Source organism: Aptenodytes patagonicus, chromosome 2, assembly GCF_965638725.1.
Source record: "Aptenodytes patagonicus chromosome 2, bAptPat1.pri.cur, whole genome shotgun sequence".
In the NCBI taxonomy this organism is placed as follows: Eukaryota; Metazoa; Chordata; class Aves; order Sphenisciformes; family Spheniscidae; genus Aptenodytes; species Aptenodytes patagonicus.
Window position 1 is genome coordinate 24,106,959 of NC_134950.1, and position 20,210 is coordinate 24,127,168.

A 20,210-nucleotide genomic window follows, 5' to 3' on the forward strand; every position below is an offset into this window, starting at 1 on the left:
TCTAGTTTTTTCTTAAATAGGTACTGAAAATTTTGTTTGTTTGTGGATCCAGGCCAAAGCCAGTGAGCAGAGACATGATTCATTGCTTAACTTTGGATGGCACTGCAGACTCCAAATACCAGGGTCACAGAAAGTACACCTATGCTGAGCTTCTCCCGGTAAGTAGTGCTTGAAAATTTTAGTTGTCTTGAATCATGGGTTAAAACACTTTATTCTGTAGTATTAAAGGGGAAGTAGTCAATGATGGGGAGAAACTGGTTTGATTATGTGAATGTCAGTGCCGTATGCAGAGGTATAATTAGAATGTCAGCATTTTCTGTGTGGTATCTGTCACCTATTTGATAGGAAATCATGGCACATACAGAGGTTTATTTTCATTAGGAAGTGTTGATCTTCTCCATGGTGACCATGTGTTCAGTAGGCTATTATGGAAAACTCACTGGATAAATGCTTCAGTGGAATCGTTGGAAAGTATACCAGACTTACTGTGAAAACTGAATCTGCCCTAGAAAGTCATTAAAATAGTAAAATTCTTAAGAGGAAAATGCTTCACTTGAACAATTCCTCTTTTTTGCTTGTGTACTTCATTGTTTTCTTTGTTGAATTATTGCCTGCTAAGCAGGCCCTCAATCCAGCAAACCTCAGGAGGCTGCACAGAGCAGCCTTTTCTCAATAACTGTTAAAATGCTGAGGTATTGAACATGTGAGCTGTCAAGATTTGGCGACTTAAAACATATCCAAAACTTTTCAGGTTTGTGGAATGGTCTCAAAACAGCCTGCTGTTTCATGGCGGTATTGATACACATGGCCTCACAACTAAAAAAACCCAACCTTATTATGAAATCTGGGCCTGTTTACATATGCATGGAGTTTGCTGATCACTAGAGCACGTTTGTTTGTTTTTCGCATCAAAATCATACTTTGTTTATTACTTCACTGCAATCATTTTACTTCTTTGTTAATTTCGACAGAAGAAAAGGCTAGCCTTTGCAATTTGGGGACATTTGCGGTTAGAAACTTACATTCAGGATATGTTCACACCATGAACGATTAGTTTCTATACACCTTCATCATGCAGAGTTTCCCTCTGGCTGAGGGAGGAAAATACTACCCATTTACACTTACAGGGCTAGGCTGGAGCCTACAGTCAGGACCCCACAATTTGCCATCACAAATACGATGCAAAGGGGAATGCAGGGATTCATAGTTTGACTTCATACAGGGGAGTGGGATCTTCCTGCTCTGCTTCAGAAGTCTGGCTTCCTCCTGCCCTTCTCCATCCCTGTTTGGAAAGAAGCTGGTTGTCAGCCACAACACTCATCTGTTCCCATTTCTGCTATCACAGACAGCAAGTCAGCCAAAGTTTCTCTCTTGTGATCATCAGAAGCTAACTTACTAGTTTGTACCCTCCTCTGGCTTCTCTGTGAGCATTGTCAAAATGGATGTATTCTTCCTCAAATGCTCCAGGAGCTAGCCACAGTAATGGGCATGGATTTCCTTTCCCATAAAATGCTCATGTTTTTGATGTTGAGGTCAGTGGTGTAACCCCAAGGGACATGTCTTTTGTTCCATGATAGTTAATTGTTTTGAGGCTTGACCGAATAACCACCTGTTAACTTCTGTTGGTTCAAAACACAGTAGCCTGAGCTGAGACAACTTTTGACAGCAAAGTGATATGGTTTAGAATCATTCCCCAGATTTGGAGCTAAAGAGTTAATGACAGAATTAGGGTCAGGTTTGTTTTCCTGTTCCAAGTATTGAGGAACCACCTAAGGGATGCTATGGTCATTTTGCTACTCTGCATGCCTTCAGTCATCAGAGTTATTCCATTGGATGTGAATATTTAGTGGGAAAATGGTATGGAGAGCTATGATCTATTGCATATATAGTAGAAAATGGAGTCTGGTTTCTTGGGATGAAGATACTAATTGAACACACTGCATGGCCCTCCATTGCAATGTACTGACATCTGAAAGTAATGAAAGCCTATTATTCCTTGCTGTATATTTTATTTGTCCAGGGGAAAAGTGCTGCTGGCAGTGTTGTCTTAGGGCGATCAAGAATGGAAAGCATGCTGCAGTCTCTTTATTTGGAGAACAGAGCAGGCTACTACTTCACACAATTCTGTGAGAAGTCAGGGAATAAGGTATGAGCATTTTCCTACCCTGTGATAATTTAGTCCACAATTGACTGAATGCCAAGTTATAGAGGGCAGCCAGACTGAAAAAAAAAAAGGAGAAGGAAAGATTGATGACTAGATGAATTATTACTTGTGAGACTCCAATCCCTCAACAACAATAAACTGTTCATGTGTATATTCAAACTAATGACAGGTCTTAACCAAGCTGTCAGATCCTAACTGTATCAAACCTATTGGAAATCTGATTGTACCATCAGGGATAAAAAAAGACTAATAATTTTTAAAAACTAGCCTTTAACTTGGCAGAAAAAATGAGGTCTTAACCCACAAAAACATTTTTTAAAAAGATGGAAAATCCGCTATGCTATTACTCATGATAATCTGCCTCCTTCTTGCTTGTTGGGTTAGTGATGTCCAAAATCTCCAATGTTTTAAAAACGTTCTTCTGCTTCCATGAAGCTTCTTGGATTTCTGAGAAACATAACACTATTTCTTCTCTGCAGTCAGCAGATCCATCATCCATTGCTGGGTGTAAATTGAGGATTGGTTGGAACAAGTTATGAATCTGAGTCAGTGTTTAGTGGCTTTGCAGAAAAATTGAGTCTTTAGGGGAGATTTGAATGCAATCAAGATGGACATCTGTTTCACTGCTGGCACAACCCAGAATCCAGCAGCAGTAGCTAGAAATGCCTTTGGCTACCAGAAGGCAAGAGCCAATGTTTCCAAAGCTGAATACCTTCAGCTAAGAATGTTAAATGTGTATAGATAGACATTTAAATAAAAGTAACTTATTTTTTCATGGGCGGTAATCACCCACCCACATGTCCTCTAGCCTTTGCAGGTGCCAGACTTCTTTGAAAATTATTTCCTTAAGGTTTTGTCTACAACTGTGGAGCCTATTTCACTTATATGCCAGGTCTGGCAGGCTACAGTATGTGGAGCAAAGTTCTCTGCCCCTATCTTTTTGGAACATTTTCTTTACTGTCCAGTGATGGGAGTTTCAGGGTATTTTTAAGATCCAAACCCCATAAGCACATGATTAAAACAGAGCACTTGCGGAAAGATCTAGACTCCGTCTTCTGAAAGATCTTCTGACGTTTGTTTGAATTTATGAAATGAGGCCAAGACTCTGTGCCTCAGAAATGCATGTAATAAAAATGTAATGATAGTCACAGTAACAGATGTCAAGTACACAATATTTAATTGTTTTGGTTATTGCTGCAAAATGCTATTTCACCATGGCACAAATTCTGCATGTCCATTATCAGCATTTCTTCTTTAGTGCTGGCTTTATGCCACTGAAATGTTAACTCTTCAAATGTTAACTACAATGTTAACAATTTTAATGGCCAATTATGCATAAAGGATACAATAAAAGATATAGTATCACAGTAACGATGCCATTAAATATGTTGTCCTTCTGCCAGTATGCAACAGAAGATTAAATCCATCTTAAATTGAGCTTGATTTATGATGACCCCAAGGAGCTAAATAATTACTTGCATTGGAAAGTCAACCTTTTATAAAGCTGTGATATTTGGGTAGCAATAACTTACAGTATTTTTAATCTCTAGTTGTGGAAGAACAGCGCGTACTTTTGGTTTGACCTACAGGCTTATCATCAGCTTTTCTACCAAGAAACTCTTCATCCTTTTAAAATATGCAAGCAAGCTCAAGTAAGTTGTAAATAATGTGTTTTCCCTTCACAAATACATTTGTTCATTCCCTTCACAAATACATTTGTTCAGTGTAAAGACTGAAAAGAAGATAGAAAGTAGAAAAGTTTCCAAATCTTGACAACCCACACCAAAGTAAATCTGGTTTGTGGACAATAAAAGAAGCTCTTTGGATTGTTTCCATGGAATTTCTTGATTTAAATGTTAAACATGCATAGTTTGATTTCTAGGCTCTGCTGTCTGTTCTAGTTTTATCTATTATACTGAGTTTACCTAATCTCCCCTTTGCTACTCTGTGTCGTATTTGGAAACTGTCTGCTTAGTGTTAACATCAAAGATAACATTTTTTCTAAATCATCTAACTGTGCTGTACCTTTTCTTCCACCTCCTGTGTGGGTTAGCATTGCAGGTCTCACAGTCCAGACCTCAGATAATGTCCTTAGTCATGAAAATAGGTCTTTCAGTTGTCAGTCATGTTTTTCCTTTTCTGATTGTCAGGCTATCATGCTCTTTTCGCAGTCGTCATCCCCCCCATTTGATCTTTAGACCCTCATTTACTGTCAAGTGGAACTGATATTTCCTATAAACAAGTATTCTTAATTGAGCATGCACTTTAAGTCAGGGAATAAAACAAAAATGAACTGGTTCACCACATGGATGCTGATAGGTGTCACCAACTGCAGAATAGTCCGATACTGCCGGGGAAGGAGGCTGCAGCAGTGTGATATCATTAGAAGGACTCCAAGCAACTTTTAAAATCACTTTGTGAAACTTCAGTCTGTTTTTCCTCTGTAAATCTCATGTAGGAGTATATCCTATCTGCATATTTCAATATATGCTGTAATAGAGCAAAGCTACTTCACATGTCATTGGAACAAATATCTGTAGAGAGCAGTGGGTATGGCTTATGTTACTGAGCATCTGGACTTCCTTGAACTTGTCGTCTTTTCCTACTTGGAGATTTTACTCGGGCAAATGACAGAATTTTGCATATTTGTCCAGAATTCTCACCTGAGTCAGTGTTATTTGTGCAGAAACTCGAAGCAGAGGCCGAGGCATGGACTGCTCCCTCTCTCCTGTCACACACTGGCTAACTTGAGCTGCTACCCTATTTAGTTGTTTTCCCCTTCAGCTCTACTTACAGCCTGAGGCTGAGGGCAACTGTCTGTACCCCTAAGACCGACTGTCTCCTGTATCTGCCCAGGCCTGTGTGTGGCTAGGGACCCTGCTCACAACAGGCGTGCAAGTTAACCATATCTGGACTGTGTCTTCATTTTCCTATATGTTTTGTTGCAGGCCAAATCTTAGGTTATGGTCCATGATGTTTTTCAATTTTGTTTCATTTCACACCAGCTTACGCTCTTTCTGCAGTGGTTGCATGGCTGAAAATTAAGGCCCAGGTCTTTTTTACTTATCTTATTTCCAGTGCTGGCCTGGTGGTGACAGCAGAACATCATACAATCAGTGTTACCAGGCAATTGCAGAGAGCTACATACACATAGCCATTAAAATAAATACATCAAAACGAAATATGTGAAACTGTTCCATTAGCATAACTAACAGCTGAAATGTAACATAACAAATCAACACATGTGCTACAACATTTGGTATCATTCTCAAGCTTGCCTTTTAAGGCTGCACAAAAATTATTCTTGTTTTCATTGGAACACGGTAAAGAGTCAAGCTGCATTCAATCTACAGGGTCTGCTTATGGAAGAGATGCCTTCCCAAATTCTGCGCTCACCTTTGGCACAGTAAGATAGTCATTCCAAATACTCCTAAGAGAATGTGGATTAGATTCGCACAACACATCGTCATATATATTTTACTATTTATTACAGAAAGAGACATCCAGAGTATGCTGTATGTGTTCTGCCTGCTTCCTGTTAGAAACAAGAGCAAACCTGGATTGCTGTGTATCTGTTATTCATTGTTTCATTTGTTAGGCATTTTTATCTCAGCTTTATGATAGAGTAAGAAAATGCATTCCAAGGTGTATATTCATTCATCCAGGGAAAGAAACTACAGTGAGAATGAAATCTGATGGATAAGAAAAACGATGATCATCCAGGTAATCATCCAGGAACATATATGGTTATTCACTATAAACATACACACACGAGTGTATAAATTGGGAAAGAAAAGCAATAAAGAAACACATATTGTAGTTTTCGATTAAAAAAATAGTTATTTAGAGTTAGAAAATTTAATACAGTTATGGGAAGTGCAATATTTTAACACTAGAATCAATTTAGATAAAGGGTGTTATCATTACTGTGAACTTTTAGGGTCAGACACAAGATTTATGTTAGTGGCAAGTGATGACGGGGGTTAAGGCAGTTTAGCCTTTCCATTTAAGACCAGCCAGTGCATTGTATTCTTCCATCATATGATTCTGTCAAGCAGCTGCACAAGCCCCTCGTTTAGATCAGAGCAATATCCACGCCTTTGGGCAGCAATACAAAGCCGTTGGACTTGAACCTTTTTCATGTTTCTTGCTTCACTCTAGTCATTCTGAGATTGCTTACCAAAGCCTTCTCATCTGGGGATGAATTCACACCAAAACTCAAGGCCTGAACAATCCCTGATTTGGAAAGTCATAAATGAAAGTCTTAATCTGAATTTCCTAAGCATTTTGTATCTTCAGATTTGTGCTATTATAAGTAATTTCAAGATGCAAACTCTGACCAAAGTTCCAGATAGGGTTTTGGGTTCAATCCATCACTTATTCTAATACATTTATAGGAAAATGTATAGCTGGCAGGTAGGAAAATTCTTTGTGTTTTACAAAAGGAACAAAACATTAAGTAAATGAAGTATGATGTGCACTTGATGTCACATGCTTAAGATTTTTGCGTGAATTTGATAACCTTTAAGTTCATTTAATGTAATTTTTTCCTGTTGATCCTTTAGGAGATTGACCAATACAACCATTTCACTATTCTACTGAGATTCAGAAAACCACAAGGCTTCCATGACATGGGAGTCAAAAAAGGCTATGAATATTCCTTTTTAAAGGATACAATGTATTTTCCCCCTATATCTTGCTAACTTCATTGCCCAGTATTGAAGGCTGTGAACACAGACACTTTTCCTCTTTTTTTGGCATGTCTAGATCTTTTGCAGTCGGTTTTCCTGCAGTCCTTGCATTCAAATCAGTGCAGATCTACAGATGCGCCTGAACCCTCAGCAAGGAACACAGGGATGAAAGCTCCTTCTCATTTCTCCCCCTATCTGCAAGTGCATGCATTCACTTTGTCACTTTGTGATGCTATCTTTTTACTGGGTAGGTCAAATCCCACAGCAATATATTCTTACAAGAATTTAAGCAAAAAGATGGCATCATGCCAAATCCTCAGACACTGTAAATCTGCATCCTCCAACAGTGAAGAGGCCATCCTGATTACAGCACTGAGGGTCTGGTCCTTTGAGTTTCGAAATGTGCACTCCTACAGCTAGCTTAACCACCTCTAAATTTCTGCTTCACATGTATTACCAGCCCTAACTATTGTTTCTGGAAAAAAATGTCTGTCTTTACTATGCTCCAGTTTTGCATGTGAAATTATACAGGACCGGGTGCAGTTCTCCAGGTAGAGCAGCCTGCAAAGGCAGTCCCTAATATGGCCATATATTATGACAATACTTATGTGAGCAGATTGTCAATAGTTTTTGGCCAAAGCTTCCTTAGTCTGGGCAATTTATGACTCTCTAGGCTGATATTTTTTGTCAGCTCTAAAGAAGAGTAGCAAATATACTCGTTAACCCATTTCACATAAAATCATGGGGGAAAGAACAGTTCTGCCCAAGAAAGTTGTGGAGTGTTTGTTTTGGTTTTATTCTTAAAACTATGCTAAAAATAACCAGGCATTTAAGGAACCAGGTTAAATGTGTGTTAAAATATTGACGACCTATTTTGGATCCTTTTCACCAATTTACAGATCCCTTGTGTGTGGTTTTATGAGTCATAACAGGTGGAGCAATGTAGCCCTAATGACAAATAAAATGGTTAACCCCTCTTTAAAAAGTCTATTTTTAAAGATACCACATCTTTATATCATTGGACTGGTCCCTTCTAATTTGGCTATTTTATATGTTAAATGTTTTGGATCAGACTAGAACATGATGTAACCAAAACTTTACTAGTGGTAGGGTTCTTCAAAATAACTTCCAACTTTTGAAATCACTATGAATCTAATTAATGCCGTCTCTGTTAAATTTAAATTTATTTGGGAATTTGCTGAGAAGGGCATAATTTAGGATAAATGTGGTCTTGTTCTTCAGCTAGGACTCTTCCTGTGGATGTCCTCATTCTTTGACCTTACACTTACACCTGGGTGTTTTTATTGCACTGATAACGTGGGCCACAATAGCCACAAACCATCTTCATCTTCAGTGATTAGATCTATGTAGAAAGGGGGTGGAACCCTGCATAGACAGTAAATATAGTAATCATAACAAGTTCTAACTGGGGGGTGGATGTCAGCCATCGTAGCCCTGTATTCCTCAGTGACCTGGTATCAGGAGAGTCTAAAGGGTCTGTTTCAAATTGTTAAAGTCCAAAATAATGGGAATGTAGTCTGGTACTGTTGCTGTTTGAAAGAAAGTCTAATAAATCAGAATTTCATTTAAAACAAACAGAAACATAATTATTTAATGTACTCAAACATTCTCCCACTGTGCTTGAAATCTAAACACAACAGTGTTTTATTACTGCTTGAACACAGAGTAAATGTATTATTTTCTTTTTTTCTACTGTTTTGTACATCTGCTAGTTATAGCTGGATTTTAGCAACATAAGGAAAATGAGAATTATCAGAAACCTGCATTCTTCATTGTCAAAACTATGTGATAATAAATAGTGAAGATAGGCTCCTCAGTGCCATCCTAGAGAGAAATTCTGATTTATGCTACTAATCTGATCCCCTGACCATATGTTTGAAAATTAGTTAGACTTTGACAATATGAAGAAAACATTTATAAGTATATGAAATTTATTATGGCATCATCTCTTTTCACTTGAGTTCCTAGCTGCAGTCAGAATCATGATGTATGAGAAAAATATTCTGGAACATCTTCTTCCAAGATATTCCTGGAAGAAAGTGTTTTTCTCTGAGTTTTCAATGTTCTTTTACATAGCAATTTATGAAACATTAAAAAAAACCCAAGAATTTGACTTAGGGGACTATTTGGAAAAAAAAAATCCTTTGAAATAAAAAAAAAATTACTCTATGCTTCAAGAATGGGCTGCTAGTGAGAAGGAAACATTCTCCAGGTTCAGCTTTCTTCTGTTTGTACATGTTGAATGGCAAAGTCTGTGCTTCATAAAAAAGCATATTGTAATCCTTGCTTTGGTAAGGATTTAGACCTCAGTTGTGCAGTGGTATCTCCTGTTACTGACCCTGTACCATGATAGAGTCTCACCAGTCTCTAAGAACTGTGCAAGAGAATCTCCACACAGAATGAAATCTTATAATTTTTCATTAATTTTAACCTTAAATTTACAAATTCCCTTCTATTCAGAAGAAGTAAAACTCCTTCACAAGTTGGCCCAGCACATATTCTGCAAAACAACAATGCGACTTCATGAAGAGTGCAGTTGCTGTAATCATTGTGGTTATCTGAATCTAACTAAGAATTAGCCAAATATCTCCAAGCAAAAATGACATCAAGAATTATTTTGTGATCTAGCCATTTTAACAAGTCGGAGTAAAAATGGTAGGGAGGTCAGTTATGGCAGTAACTGAATTTTGGACAAAATAGTAATATTGGTAAAAACAAGGCACATTTAATTAGATATACGTTAAGAATATACAGCAGGGCAGTGTGGGACAAATATGCATTAACTCTCTCCTTCAGTGGACTGTGACCATTGGAATGGATGATGGCTAAGAAACTGTTTTCTTCTGTTTTATTGTAGTTCCTTTATGCAACTTACATTGCCCCATCTGCCAGTATGGACATTGGACTTCATCAGAGTAAGAAAAACATGATTTATCAGAAAATTGATCCAGCTTTTGAGGATCTTTTTGACCCAGCAGAAGAATATATCCTCACTGTTTTGTTAGAACCATGGATGAAGATGGTGGAAGCAGACAAATACACATATGGAAAGGTAACTGATCTGGATGACACCGTGAAAAATTCCTATGTTGGGGAAGAAAATCACAAGAACCTTCATATGCAACCCTGTTACATTTAGGTTGCATATGAAGGGAGAAGTATTACGGGATGTTTTGCTCACCCACTCCTTTCTACGCTGATGTGTGGAGTAGCCTGAACTTCCTGTGGAGAGCAGACTTCCCGTCCGAAAGGAAGGTGCAGGCTTCATAGACCCCTTGGTCTGTGAATTAGGGAGGAATGCATCTTGCTATGGCAAAATTTCTCTTTGCATTCAGGAAGTGTCATGTTTCTGCAATCTTGCCATTGATTGAAAGTAATTTTCTTATGATGGATTACCCACAAGCCTTCTATGTTTTTAATGATAAGCACAAAATAAGCTGTGTTTCTAGAGTCAGTACAGTGATGCTAGGTCCATATTAATCGTATGAAGTATTTCTTGGTGTTTAGAATTAAAGTGCAGCTACTGCTTAGCATAAGAGGGAATGTGATATGGTGATCCAGCTGTATTTGCCCCAAACACTTTTTACATAGCTGCCCTGCTGTGTAAGGGCTAACTGTGCCCTGCAGGCTTCCTGAAGTAGGTGGCTCAGTGGTGTACTCAGTTCTAATCCCAGAAAACCTCTGAAGGCTTGAACTGAGCAGGCTCAAGAAGGTCAGGGGAGAGGGCTGCAATCCTGACTCTGCTTTTGACAAATAAGGACAAGAAATGGTGGAGGCAGTGGTGGATGCTGTGGCTCTCTGCTCTTTGTAAACTTACCTACAAGTTACCAGCTGTAGGTCAAACTTCTAATTCCAAGTCTTTAACATCTCTCTCGGATATGGAAGGAGAAACTTACAATGGAGAATCAGGAGTTGGAGGGCAGGAAGTTAGTTCTTGTTCCCATTTTTCTCCACTGTGACCTTAGATGAAGCATCTCCATTTTTACAGGAAATATCATCACTTACTGCTGATATTTCTGTCAGCATGTAATGAGAACATGCATGCATTGCCCCCTGCAAAACATTTTGAAATCCTTTTGTGGAAGTTTTGTAGTACAGTGTATTTTTGTTACTATATTGTGCATGCATGTATGAATAACTAGGAGAACAGATACCTAAAATCAAAGTTGAGAATGGTCTTCTAAGCCTATTAGGTGGTGGCCAGTATTAAACATTTAAGAATAGAGTATAAGAACAGAACCCCCCCCCCCCCATAGAGCAGTATTGCCAGCTTCAGCACTTTGCAACTGAGGAGGTTCGTGAAGCAGAGGTCTTATCCACATTTTTGCGTTTAATAGTCTTTGTGGTTTTTTTTCCCCATGGGTTTATATGTAAATGTGTCTTGAGTCATTTTATATCTTCAGCCCCACTGTAGCAGTGGGTTCCATGCAATTAAACAATCATGCAATAGGAGAAGAAAATGCTTATCTTGGTTAGTTTGCAAACCCCTCCCTGATAATTTCACCCCGTGCCCTAGTTCTGTATGTCATGAGGAACAGTGAACAATTGTTATCTTGTCACATTCTCAATGCTGTTATGCTTTTACATGTTTCTGTTGTATCCCACTTCAGTTACATCTCTTTGAAACTCAAGAATCCTAGACTATCTGACCTCTCCTCTTACAGAAGGCGTTCCATACCTTTGTTACACTTACCACCCCCACCTGTATCTGTTATTTTATATTCTTTTGATTAGATGCAAGCAGTACTCAAGATATGGAGGCACTAAGGATTATCCAGTGGCAGAATCACGTTTTCTGTTTTGTTCTTTGTTCCCTTCCTAATTGTTCCTATGATTCTAATTGCTTTTTGACTCCTGGTGAACTTTGAGTGGATGTGCAAAATGTAAGTTAATAGCCATCTGCAATGATTCCAAGATCTCTTTACTAAGTAATAACGGCTAATGCAAAGCCCTAATTTGGAGCTCACTAGAATGACTTAATGTTTATTGTCATTGAATTCAGCTGCCCCTTCCACAGACGCTAAAGTGTCCTGAAATCCTGCAGCTCTTCACAGTCAATTTCTTTTTTTGCTCTGTGGAATCGTTTTGCAAACTTTGTTGTCTCCTCACTCACCTCCTTTTCCAGATAATTTCTGAATGTTTAAAAAAACAACCTCAGCGCAGATCCCTGTGAGACTCCAATAGGAACCCCACCCCATGATGAAAGTTATTTATTTCTTTATTTTTTATTTTCTACCTTCTAATGAATTCACAAGGGGACCTTCCCTCTCATCCTGTGATAACTTAATTTCCTTAAGAAACTTTGAAAGTTTGAACATTGAAAAAAACTTACTAAAATAAAATATACTAATCCAAACACATCTGCAAAATATTCTCTTCACTCTTCAGCATCTTTTCTAAGCTTTTGGATAAATTATTTTTTCTAAGCTATTTTTTCTAAGCTGTTTAAGCTATAATAGTTTATGACCTGCAGAACACTGTGTAATTGACTGATGCTTTCATTAATATGAAACTTTATTTACTTTCTATCAGACTAGTTTTACAGTCTTTTGTAAATGTGTTTTCCATGTATATTACCAATACTAGTTGTCTAGTATCTATTGCCAGTCCTCACTGAGTCAAGTCATCGACTCAGCCAAGTACTATTATACATAATTTTTGTATAAAAAGGACTCTGCTTTTGAACACTCTCTGAACACAGTGTTTTAGTATCTATTAGTATCGATTGCCAGTCCTCACTGAGTCGTCATCGACTCAGCCAAGTACTATTATACATAATTTTTGTATAAAAAGGACTCTGCTTTTGAACACTCTCTGAACACAGTGTTTTCACTGCTTCTAGCAATGAAAGAATTCCTCCAGAATAAGAATTGAAAATATAAACTTTTGCTTTAAGTTAAGTTAATGCGTGTGTCAGTTTATACCTCCTTGAGTTAAGCAAGGGATAATCTATTGCCCTTTCAGTTTAGATGATGCTTTGCTTTGCAAGTGTAGTTATGTGCAGACTTCTTAGTGCCCTAATAACATGAACATCTTAATCAGAGCACAAAAAAACAGAACTAAATCCTTCTGAGTGCACAATACATGTGTTTGTGAAGAGTTATAATACACAGACATAAAATGACCTGTTCTAGGAGGCACTAGAGTCTCTTTGTACTAGGCGCAGGCTGATGTTTAGGCACACTCCTTCCCAGCACAAAGACAAGGTCTGCTCTGTATTTTGTTCAGTCCCTGGCTTTACTCTTCCCCTTTGTTCTACCATACAGCAGGATATATTTGGCCCATAATGAATCAAGATATTTTATCAAGAATTAGGTGAGTCCAAAATTGTTTATTTGGGACATGGTCACTATGTATCTACATTTTTATCTTTAAACAAAACATGAAAACAGGAGAGTTCCTTTTTATTGTTGACTCTCATCCTGCCTCTCTGCTTTCTGTTTAAACTTTATGAAAAATGTTCTGAATTATTTTCCTATTTACTTTCAAACTACATTTTCTTTTAAAGAAAGAATACCCAAAAGCACTTTATAACAGTGGAATAGAGTTACACTGAGCCTGAAGGCATTCAGATAACACGGTGATTAATGTGATATTCACATTTAGACAAAAGCGTAATGAATATTAATCTAAAAACTCTCTTCTCTCTCTTGCACATAAACTCTTGTATAATAAGACCACAGCTTTCTAATCTTTGTAATCGGTGTGCTAAGTAGTATAACGCATTGGCTCAATTTTGCTAAGTATCCTAAAACCTGCATTTGAATGGTTTAGTCAGCGGAGAGGGTCAACAAACTATTCCTTATGCAGTTACCGATTGTTTGCACATAACATGGAGAACTGCTCTAGTTATATATATAAGGCTTCTAACTAAGTTAAAAATGCCAATACTTCATGAGTTCTAATCATGCACAATTTATTATTTTAAAGCATTACCTCCTATAAAACTAAGGAAAGGGACAAGACTGAAAGTCCGAAAGCTTTCACCTTCATTGTTTAGATATTATAGCATCTTTCTTGTCTTAAATTTCCATTTCTGGAAATCTGTGGCACTCTGTCTTTTTGACATTTCCCACTGAGAGTCATAGTTTTAAGACCTGTTTTTCTGCTTCTCAGTGGCACTTTGACATACAATTTGCTGGTATAGGCAATCAGGTAAGTCTAACACAATATACACAATATAATATATACACAATATAATTTAGCAAATTTTTTAATACAAAGTTCTTTTCTTAAAGATATACTTAGGTTATTTAGTGGTGTTCTGTAGAAATCTACATGTGATCCTATACAGATCTGAAAATTTTGTTCTACCAGAGCTTTTAATTGAATTGTTTGTCACAAGGATGTGACTTCTAGTGTCTTCTAAACATCAGTCTCATTACTGGCAAACATTCTTTTCTATCCACTGTCACTGGCAAGGTGCCCATCCAGTTCTCCATCTTTCTATAATGTGTACTGTAGGGATGACATAAGATATTATTTTTATTAGGTGGAGTTGGTGGAAGAAACTCGACAGCTGGACTCCGTGTACTTTAGAAAGCTCCAGGCTTTGCATCAAGAGAGTGGTTCCAAGAAGGATGAGGTAAGACAAGTACCTACTAACAAAAACAAACTCTTTTTCTATCAGAGGGGGTTAACACTTTGAGTATCAGCAATGAAAGACTGACTACATGCCAGTTTGGAAAAGCAAGTAGTCCGATTTCTACCATTCATTTTGGGGATTGACAGCCATTGCGTTAATTACAAATACAGGTCTTCTGTCAGTTACATCAACATCAGACCACTGTATGATCGGAGTCAGTGAGACAGTTTCCACTAAAGTCTGTGGAATGTATTTTGGGCCCTTAATCTTGAACAAATACCTCAATTTCAAGTAAATTACAGGTATATATTGGTTTATTTGATTATGGAACCTGCACACACTGGTATGTTTAAAGCAAACATAAAACTAAAGCTGATTAAGAGCTGGAGCCTTAACTCAATTTGTTTTCTCAGCAATCAAAAAGCCATTCTACAGAGACAGAAGTTATCTAATGCAAGGATTATTAGACTGAGCAAAATACAGAGATGAAAAAAGCAGTTATGCAAGTGTAATAATTTCTTCCCTCAGAGTACTGTTGCTGACACTGGTCTGCCATCCTGCCCTGATGCTCTCAAAGAAGATCAGCACTTGCGTCAAGTTCCCAAAGAATTGGCAGGTCCTAATCTATCTGACCTGATCCACGACAAAGAGAAGTTAGAACAGTTCTGGGCTTTTCTTAATAAGCATTCTGCTGGGTATGTTACTTCGTTATTATTATTTTACCCATTTCTAAGTTCAGAAGAAATCTTTGCTGGGGATCTTGGCTATCTAAATGTTCAGAGATTTTAGTCTTTTTTAAAAATGTGTTTGTATATTTATGAAATACACATGCACGTGTTCAGACAACTGAATTGTCTTAAAATTTTTGGGGTAAAAATTCTTCTGTCATAACATATTTGTATTACAGTTCTGCTTTCAGTTTCTGCTTTGATTAGTGGCAAACCCCCCGAGTAGAGCAATTAGCCTATAATGAGTAAAAATTTCTCTTTTTTAGTACAGATTCAATTTAGTACATTTTAAAAATTAAAGCTGGATGTTATAAAAATGTACAAATAGAAGACTGCCATGTTATTCTCACAGTGTGAGAGCAACCACAGTTTTGTGTTTGCACTGATCTGAACAGAATTAACTACCAGCTCGTAGCAGATGCAGTTTATGCAGGGTTTTTGAAAAAGCGAGCCCATTTGTTTAAAAATGAAGATCTAAACAGAAGTTCTAGCAGAAGTAAATGTGAGTTTGCCACCTTTTTTTTTTTTTTCCCAAGTCCCACACTAATCTCTATCCTGTTTTAGGAAAAGGCAAATACACTTTTTAAGTAACTGCTAGCAAGTCCTTAAATTGTCACTTCCTTCCTTTAACCTGGGTTCCCATGAGCTGATGCTTTGCATATTGCCTATTGCTTCTAGTCAAGCACTGCTACCATTTTAGATTGGATATTGGTCAGCTTTTTCAAAAGTGTCCAGAGACGGACATCTAGCACAGGATTCCTCTGGCCAAGACTCAACGTCATCACTTCTGCTTATCGTCATAGGTTCCCTTTGTAGTCAGAGAGAGAAATACACACTTCTGGACACAATTCTTCTAATTCTGAAGGTAACATCTAAAACCAGTTTGGATGGATCATTCCGAAAGATGGCTATTTCTTCTCACTGACTACAAAAAGACTGTAGGTAATGAGTTCAGGTGGAGATTCTTATGCTGTGGGTGCCTATGGTGCCATGACTTTTGAGTTAGTTGTCTAGACCAGTGGTCTCCAAACTTTTTCGATCGCGCACCCCATCAGTAAAAAATTTTTGAGCATGCACTCTCAATATATGTATAATTATTTTTTTATAAATTATAGACATGTGCTACTGAAGTTCTAATATTTTCTTCCTGCCCCGCAATGAATCGTCTCACAAACCCCACTTGGGAGACCACTGGTCTAGAGTTCCTCTCTAACTGGGTAAATGGTAGGAATCACCAGAGAACAGGTCACTGGCTAGGATGGGGTCCTAGACAGGTATGCTGAATTGCCTCTGGGACTTCCTGCCTCTCTGTTAATCACAGACAAGTCCCATCTTAAGTGATAGAGCCAGGCAGAGAAATGTTTAATTTATGGAGAAATTTTCTTTTGTAAAAATTCATAATGAAGAAAAACATTTGAAAAAGTCCCACAAAATCATGTTTTAGAGCTGGGTCCAGACCTAGTAAGTCTGAAGTCCAGCTGGCATGCAACAGTAAAGATGCTTAATAGTACTATAAGCTGAAGGGATCCTAGAATTAATGCGGTCTGGAAAATTTCAGCAAAAAACAAATGTGTCATTTGCCTCTTCATCAAAATTTATGGTTCTGTTATTGATCTGCCTGTTCAGCAAGTGCCATGGTCTCACCAGATGGTACTAGCAAAGAAAAAATGACGTAAAATTTCAGTCCAATCTGACCTGCTATTTAGGACTTGAACACTTTGGTGGCTTGTGGTTAAACTAATAACTCCCTAGAATGTTGATGAAATTAACTCAATATTGAAATAACATTCTGTTTAAATTTGTTTGTAGCATGGATCTCATGTGCTGGCTAGATATTGAACAGTTCAGAAAGATGCTCGACAAGGATGAAGAAAAAAGGGAGGAAAAATCTAAGGACATTAAAAACAAGTACTTAAACAAAAAATACTTCTTTGGACCCAACAGCCCAGCTACCAGCAAACAGCAAGAACAGGTACCAGTTACAAAACCGTTCATAAAGAACAATCACACTGAATGTGACTGAGATAAAAGTCCGTAAGCAGCTTTACTCCAGCTTTTCCCCAAGCTATCTCCTCAAATCTTACCTATATTTTTGGCCAGAAATTTGGTTCTGTTCTGGCTGTGGCGATCCCCTCCTTCCTGTTCAGGCTCTTCCTCCCACGTCCTTACAGAACATCTCTCTTAAACCCTGATCTGAGGCCGCAGCCAGACCATGCACAACACAGCTCAGAAAACGTGTAAAAACGGCTTTCAGGCAGAGTGACTTGTTCCAGCTTTCTATTTTAGTATGTCAGTAAAGCCACAGACAGCGAGTCTGAGCTGTGGTACTCCGATATATCTTGATACTTAGGAAATTTACTCGGTCAAGCTGGGGTATTATTTGATGGAGTCTGTATTCTATTATAGGTAGGGACAAGTGTAATCTGTTCCCTTTTATGAAAAGTACATGTGAGCCTTGGGTAAGCATGCATTAAATGCTTTGCTTACAGTTAAGCTCATGCTTTGCTAAATCAAGGACAGAGAGAGATAAAGGACTTTTGGTATACACAAAAGTTTATGTCATGTGTTATTGTATTTGGATTGCTTAGCTAATGCATTCAGGTGGAGGATGGGGACAAATCCTTCATGATCGACTTTCGGCAGCGGTTCTGCTAGAAATTCAGCAATGCGTCCAGAAGAGATTAGAAAAACAATGGCTGCCATTGTTCCTGGCAGATGAGCACCATGGGGCGGAGGGACAAGCAAAGGTAACTTTTTAACAACAGTAACACATCCAGACATTGTTTTTTGTTTGGCTCATAATTTACCATTGGGATAAAATGGTTCAGAGGAAAAGCAGCCCACAAGTCACATTCAGTTTACATTGAAAGAAACTCTCTAGCATGTACAGGTTGAAGCATTTAGCTTGATAAATGTGAAGGCAGTTCCTCTGAAGGCTTGGTGTGGCTGACAGTATTATTGTTAGACCCTAAATCTGAAGGAGCTGGTGTTAGCTCTGCTGCCAGCCAGGCTGTCAGGGGAGTAAACTAATCTTTGCTGTAGTGCTGCACTCCCCATATGCCATTCTGCCCTAGCCATACACTTGCACACAGAAGAAATGCTGCTTTGTGTAAAGGATTTGCCCAAGGGGACAAGAACACGGGCGAATGAGTGGGCTTCCCACGCTGTATTCTCTCTCTCTCTCTGTCTCTTACGCTGTCCGTATTCTCCCATCTGGAGCTGCAGTGCCTGTAGAAATGACTCCAGGACTTGTGAAATTCTGCTGAGTGGGGAGGTTAACTGCTGCAAGCCTTGTTTCTAATTGGTTACTTCAGAAAGTTGCCAGAAAACTGAGAATGAGAAGCCTTTCACTCCTGCTGGCTCATTAGAAAGACTGGGGAATGGGCAGAGCTAACATCTGCCTTTTATGAGAGTGCCTCTGTGACTGCAATCTGCGTAGGGAGATCATCCTGCTGGTGACAGATGCAAAAAGACTTGTTTTTTTTCACTTCCACAAAAGCTCTGAAATGTGAATGTCATAGCAGAAGGAAACTTGACAGTTCCACCAAGCAGACACATAGGCAGACTGCACTGATTCATAAAACTTGTTTTCAGTGATCTTTTTAACATCAAGAAGGTTGTCAGAAGTGTTGTCAGAAGTGCATTTGAACTGGATCCTTTGCATTGATTCAGAGCACTAAGCAATCTGAAAACCGTAGGTTCCAATAAGGCAAATTGTAATTTTAATAATGATTATGTTAAAGCAAAGTTTCCTTACCCTCTGCCCTTTTTTAGCTGAACTCTGCCTCCTTTACGAGCCATGGCACAAGACCATGCGATAAGGTTAAGCTGCTTCCAGGTCTGGAAGCTAGCTCACGCCTCTTCTTGCACCTGCTGCACTGTGCAGGGAGAGTAGCCCATGTAGTTTGGAAAATGCTGTATTCAACTCTAATAAACAGTTTACAGGAAATACATACTTCTAATGAGCTTTTAGTCTTTTCCCAACTCCATTTATGTCTGACTGCTCTTTTCTCTTTCTTACTGCAAATTCAGAGGATGAAAAGGTCCTTTGAAGAACGTATTTTAGAAGAAATGAAACCAGATGACATTCTCCACTTGGCTTCATATTTCACAGTGACCAAACACTGTGGGCATGCTATGTAGTCCTTATTCAGAAAATCTGCCCTTGATTTGAGGTGTATTTTTGCTACAAAGAAGCTGCAGGATCAAGCCTGTATTTCTGATACAGCTGTCCAAAGGAACTAAAAACATTTTATATAAAAAAAATGTTATAGCCCAAAATCTGTTCCCAACATAAGTGGTCACTCAGAACATTATGGGTAAGGTAAACCGGTGGAAGAGCGCAGTTTGACTGCCATTGCCTCTTGTCTTCTCTAACTCCCCAGTCTTAATGAGCACATGCTCATTTATAGCTGAACAAGGGATGGCGTTCAGCGTGGGTCCACAACAAGTTTCAGATATAAAGATCCAAATGAGGATATATCAACTATTCTACCACTGTGCTCTCAATCATTAGAGGGCTGAACATGAAACAAGAAGAGTTAAAAAATACAATGATAATCTTTTGTTCAACCGTAGATAAGGAACATAACTGAAGATCTTCCACGCCAAAAACAGAAGACAACTAGGATGTGGAAGGCAAGTGAAGTTTACTGTGTCTCTTGTGTCTGCTGTTTCACTGTCTTTTCTGTTTGGACCTTGCACATCCTTCACAATTTCCCTGCTGACAGTGTGAGGCCCAAATATAAGGCTGTCAAAAGCAGGCATGATTGTATTGGCTACAGTGGACTGATTACTCACATTACTGGTGAATTTAGCTCCCTGCTGGATGTTCACGGTAAATTTCTCTCCCTTCCTGGCCGGAGAGGTCATACTTGAAAAAAACATGTCTCTTGTCCTGGGTTTTGGAGCACTCTTAACCCTCCTCAAACTGGTATTGTACCTTTAATTCACATTTATCTGTATTTTGCATGCAGTGGACTTATTGGGACAAGCTGTTCATTCCAGCATCTGGTAGTTTA

At 38.4% G+C, this 20,210-nt stretch overlaps 1 protein-coding gene across 1 annotated transcript in view; it reads left to right on the plus strand.

Annotated features, from left to right (window-relative positions):
• RGS22 (regulator of G protein signaling 22) overlaps positions 1-20,210 on the plus strand; it is a 64,787-nt gene that overhangs the window by 26,875 nt on the left and 17,702 nt on the right. Inside the window, exons 12-20 of the mRNA XM_076332157.1 lie at positions 53-158; positions 2,021-2,146; positions 3,715-3,816; positions 9,734-9,928; positions 14,369-14,461; positions 14,990-15,156; positions 16,999-17,161; positions 17,778-17,936; positions 19,768-19,827. Of these exons, the coding sequence (XP_076188272.1) occupies positions 53-158; positions 2,021-2,146; positions 3,715-3,816; positions 9,734-9,928; positions 14,369-14,461; positions 14,990-15,156; positions 16,999-17,161; positions 17,778-17,936; positions 19,768-19,827 (1,171 nt within the window). The remainder of the gene's footprint in view (positions 1-52; positions 159-2,020; positions 2,147-3,714; positions 3,817-9,733; positions 9,929-14,368; positions 14,462-14,989; positions 15,157-16,998; positions 17,162-17,777; positions 17,937-19,767; positions 19,828-20,210) is intronic.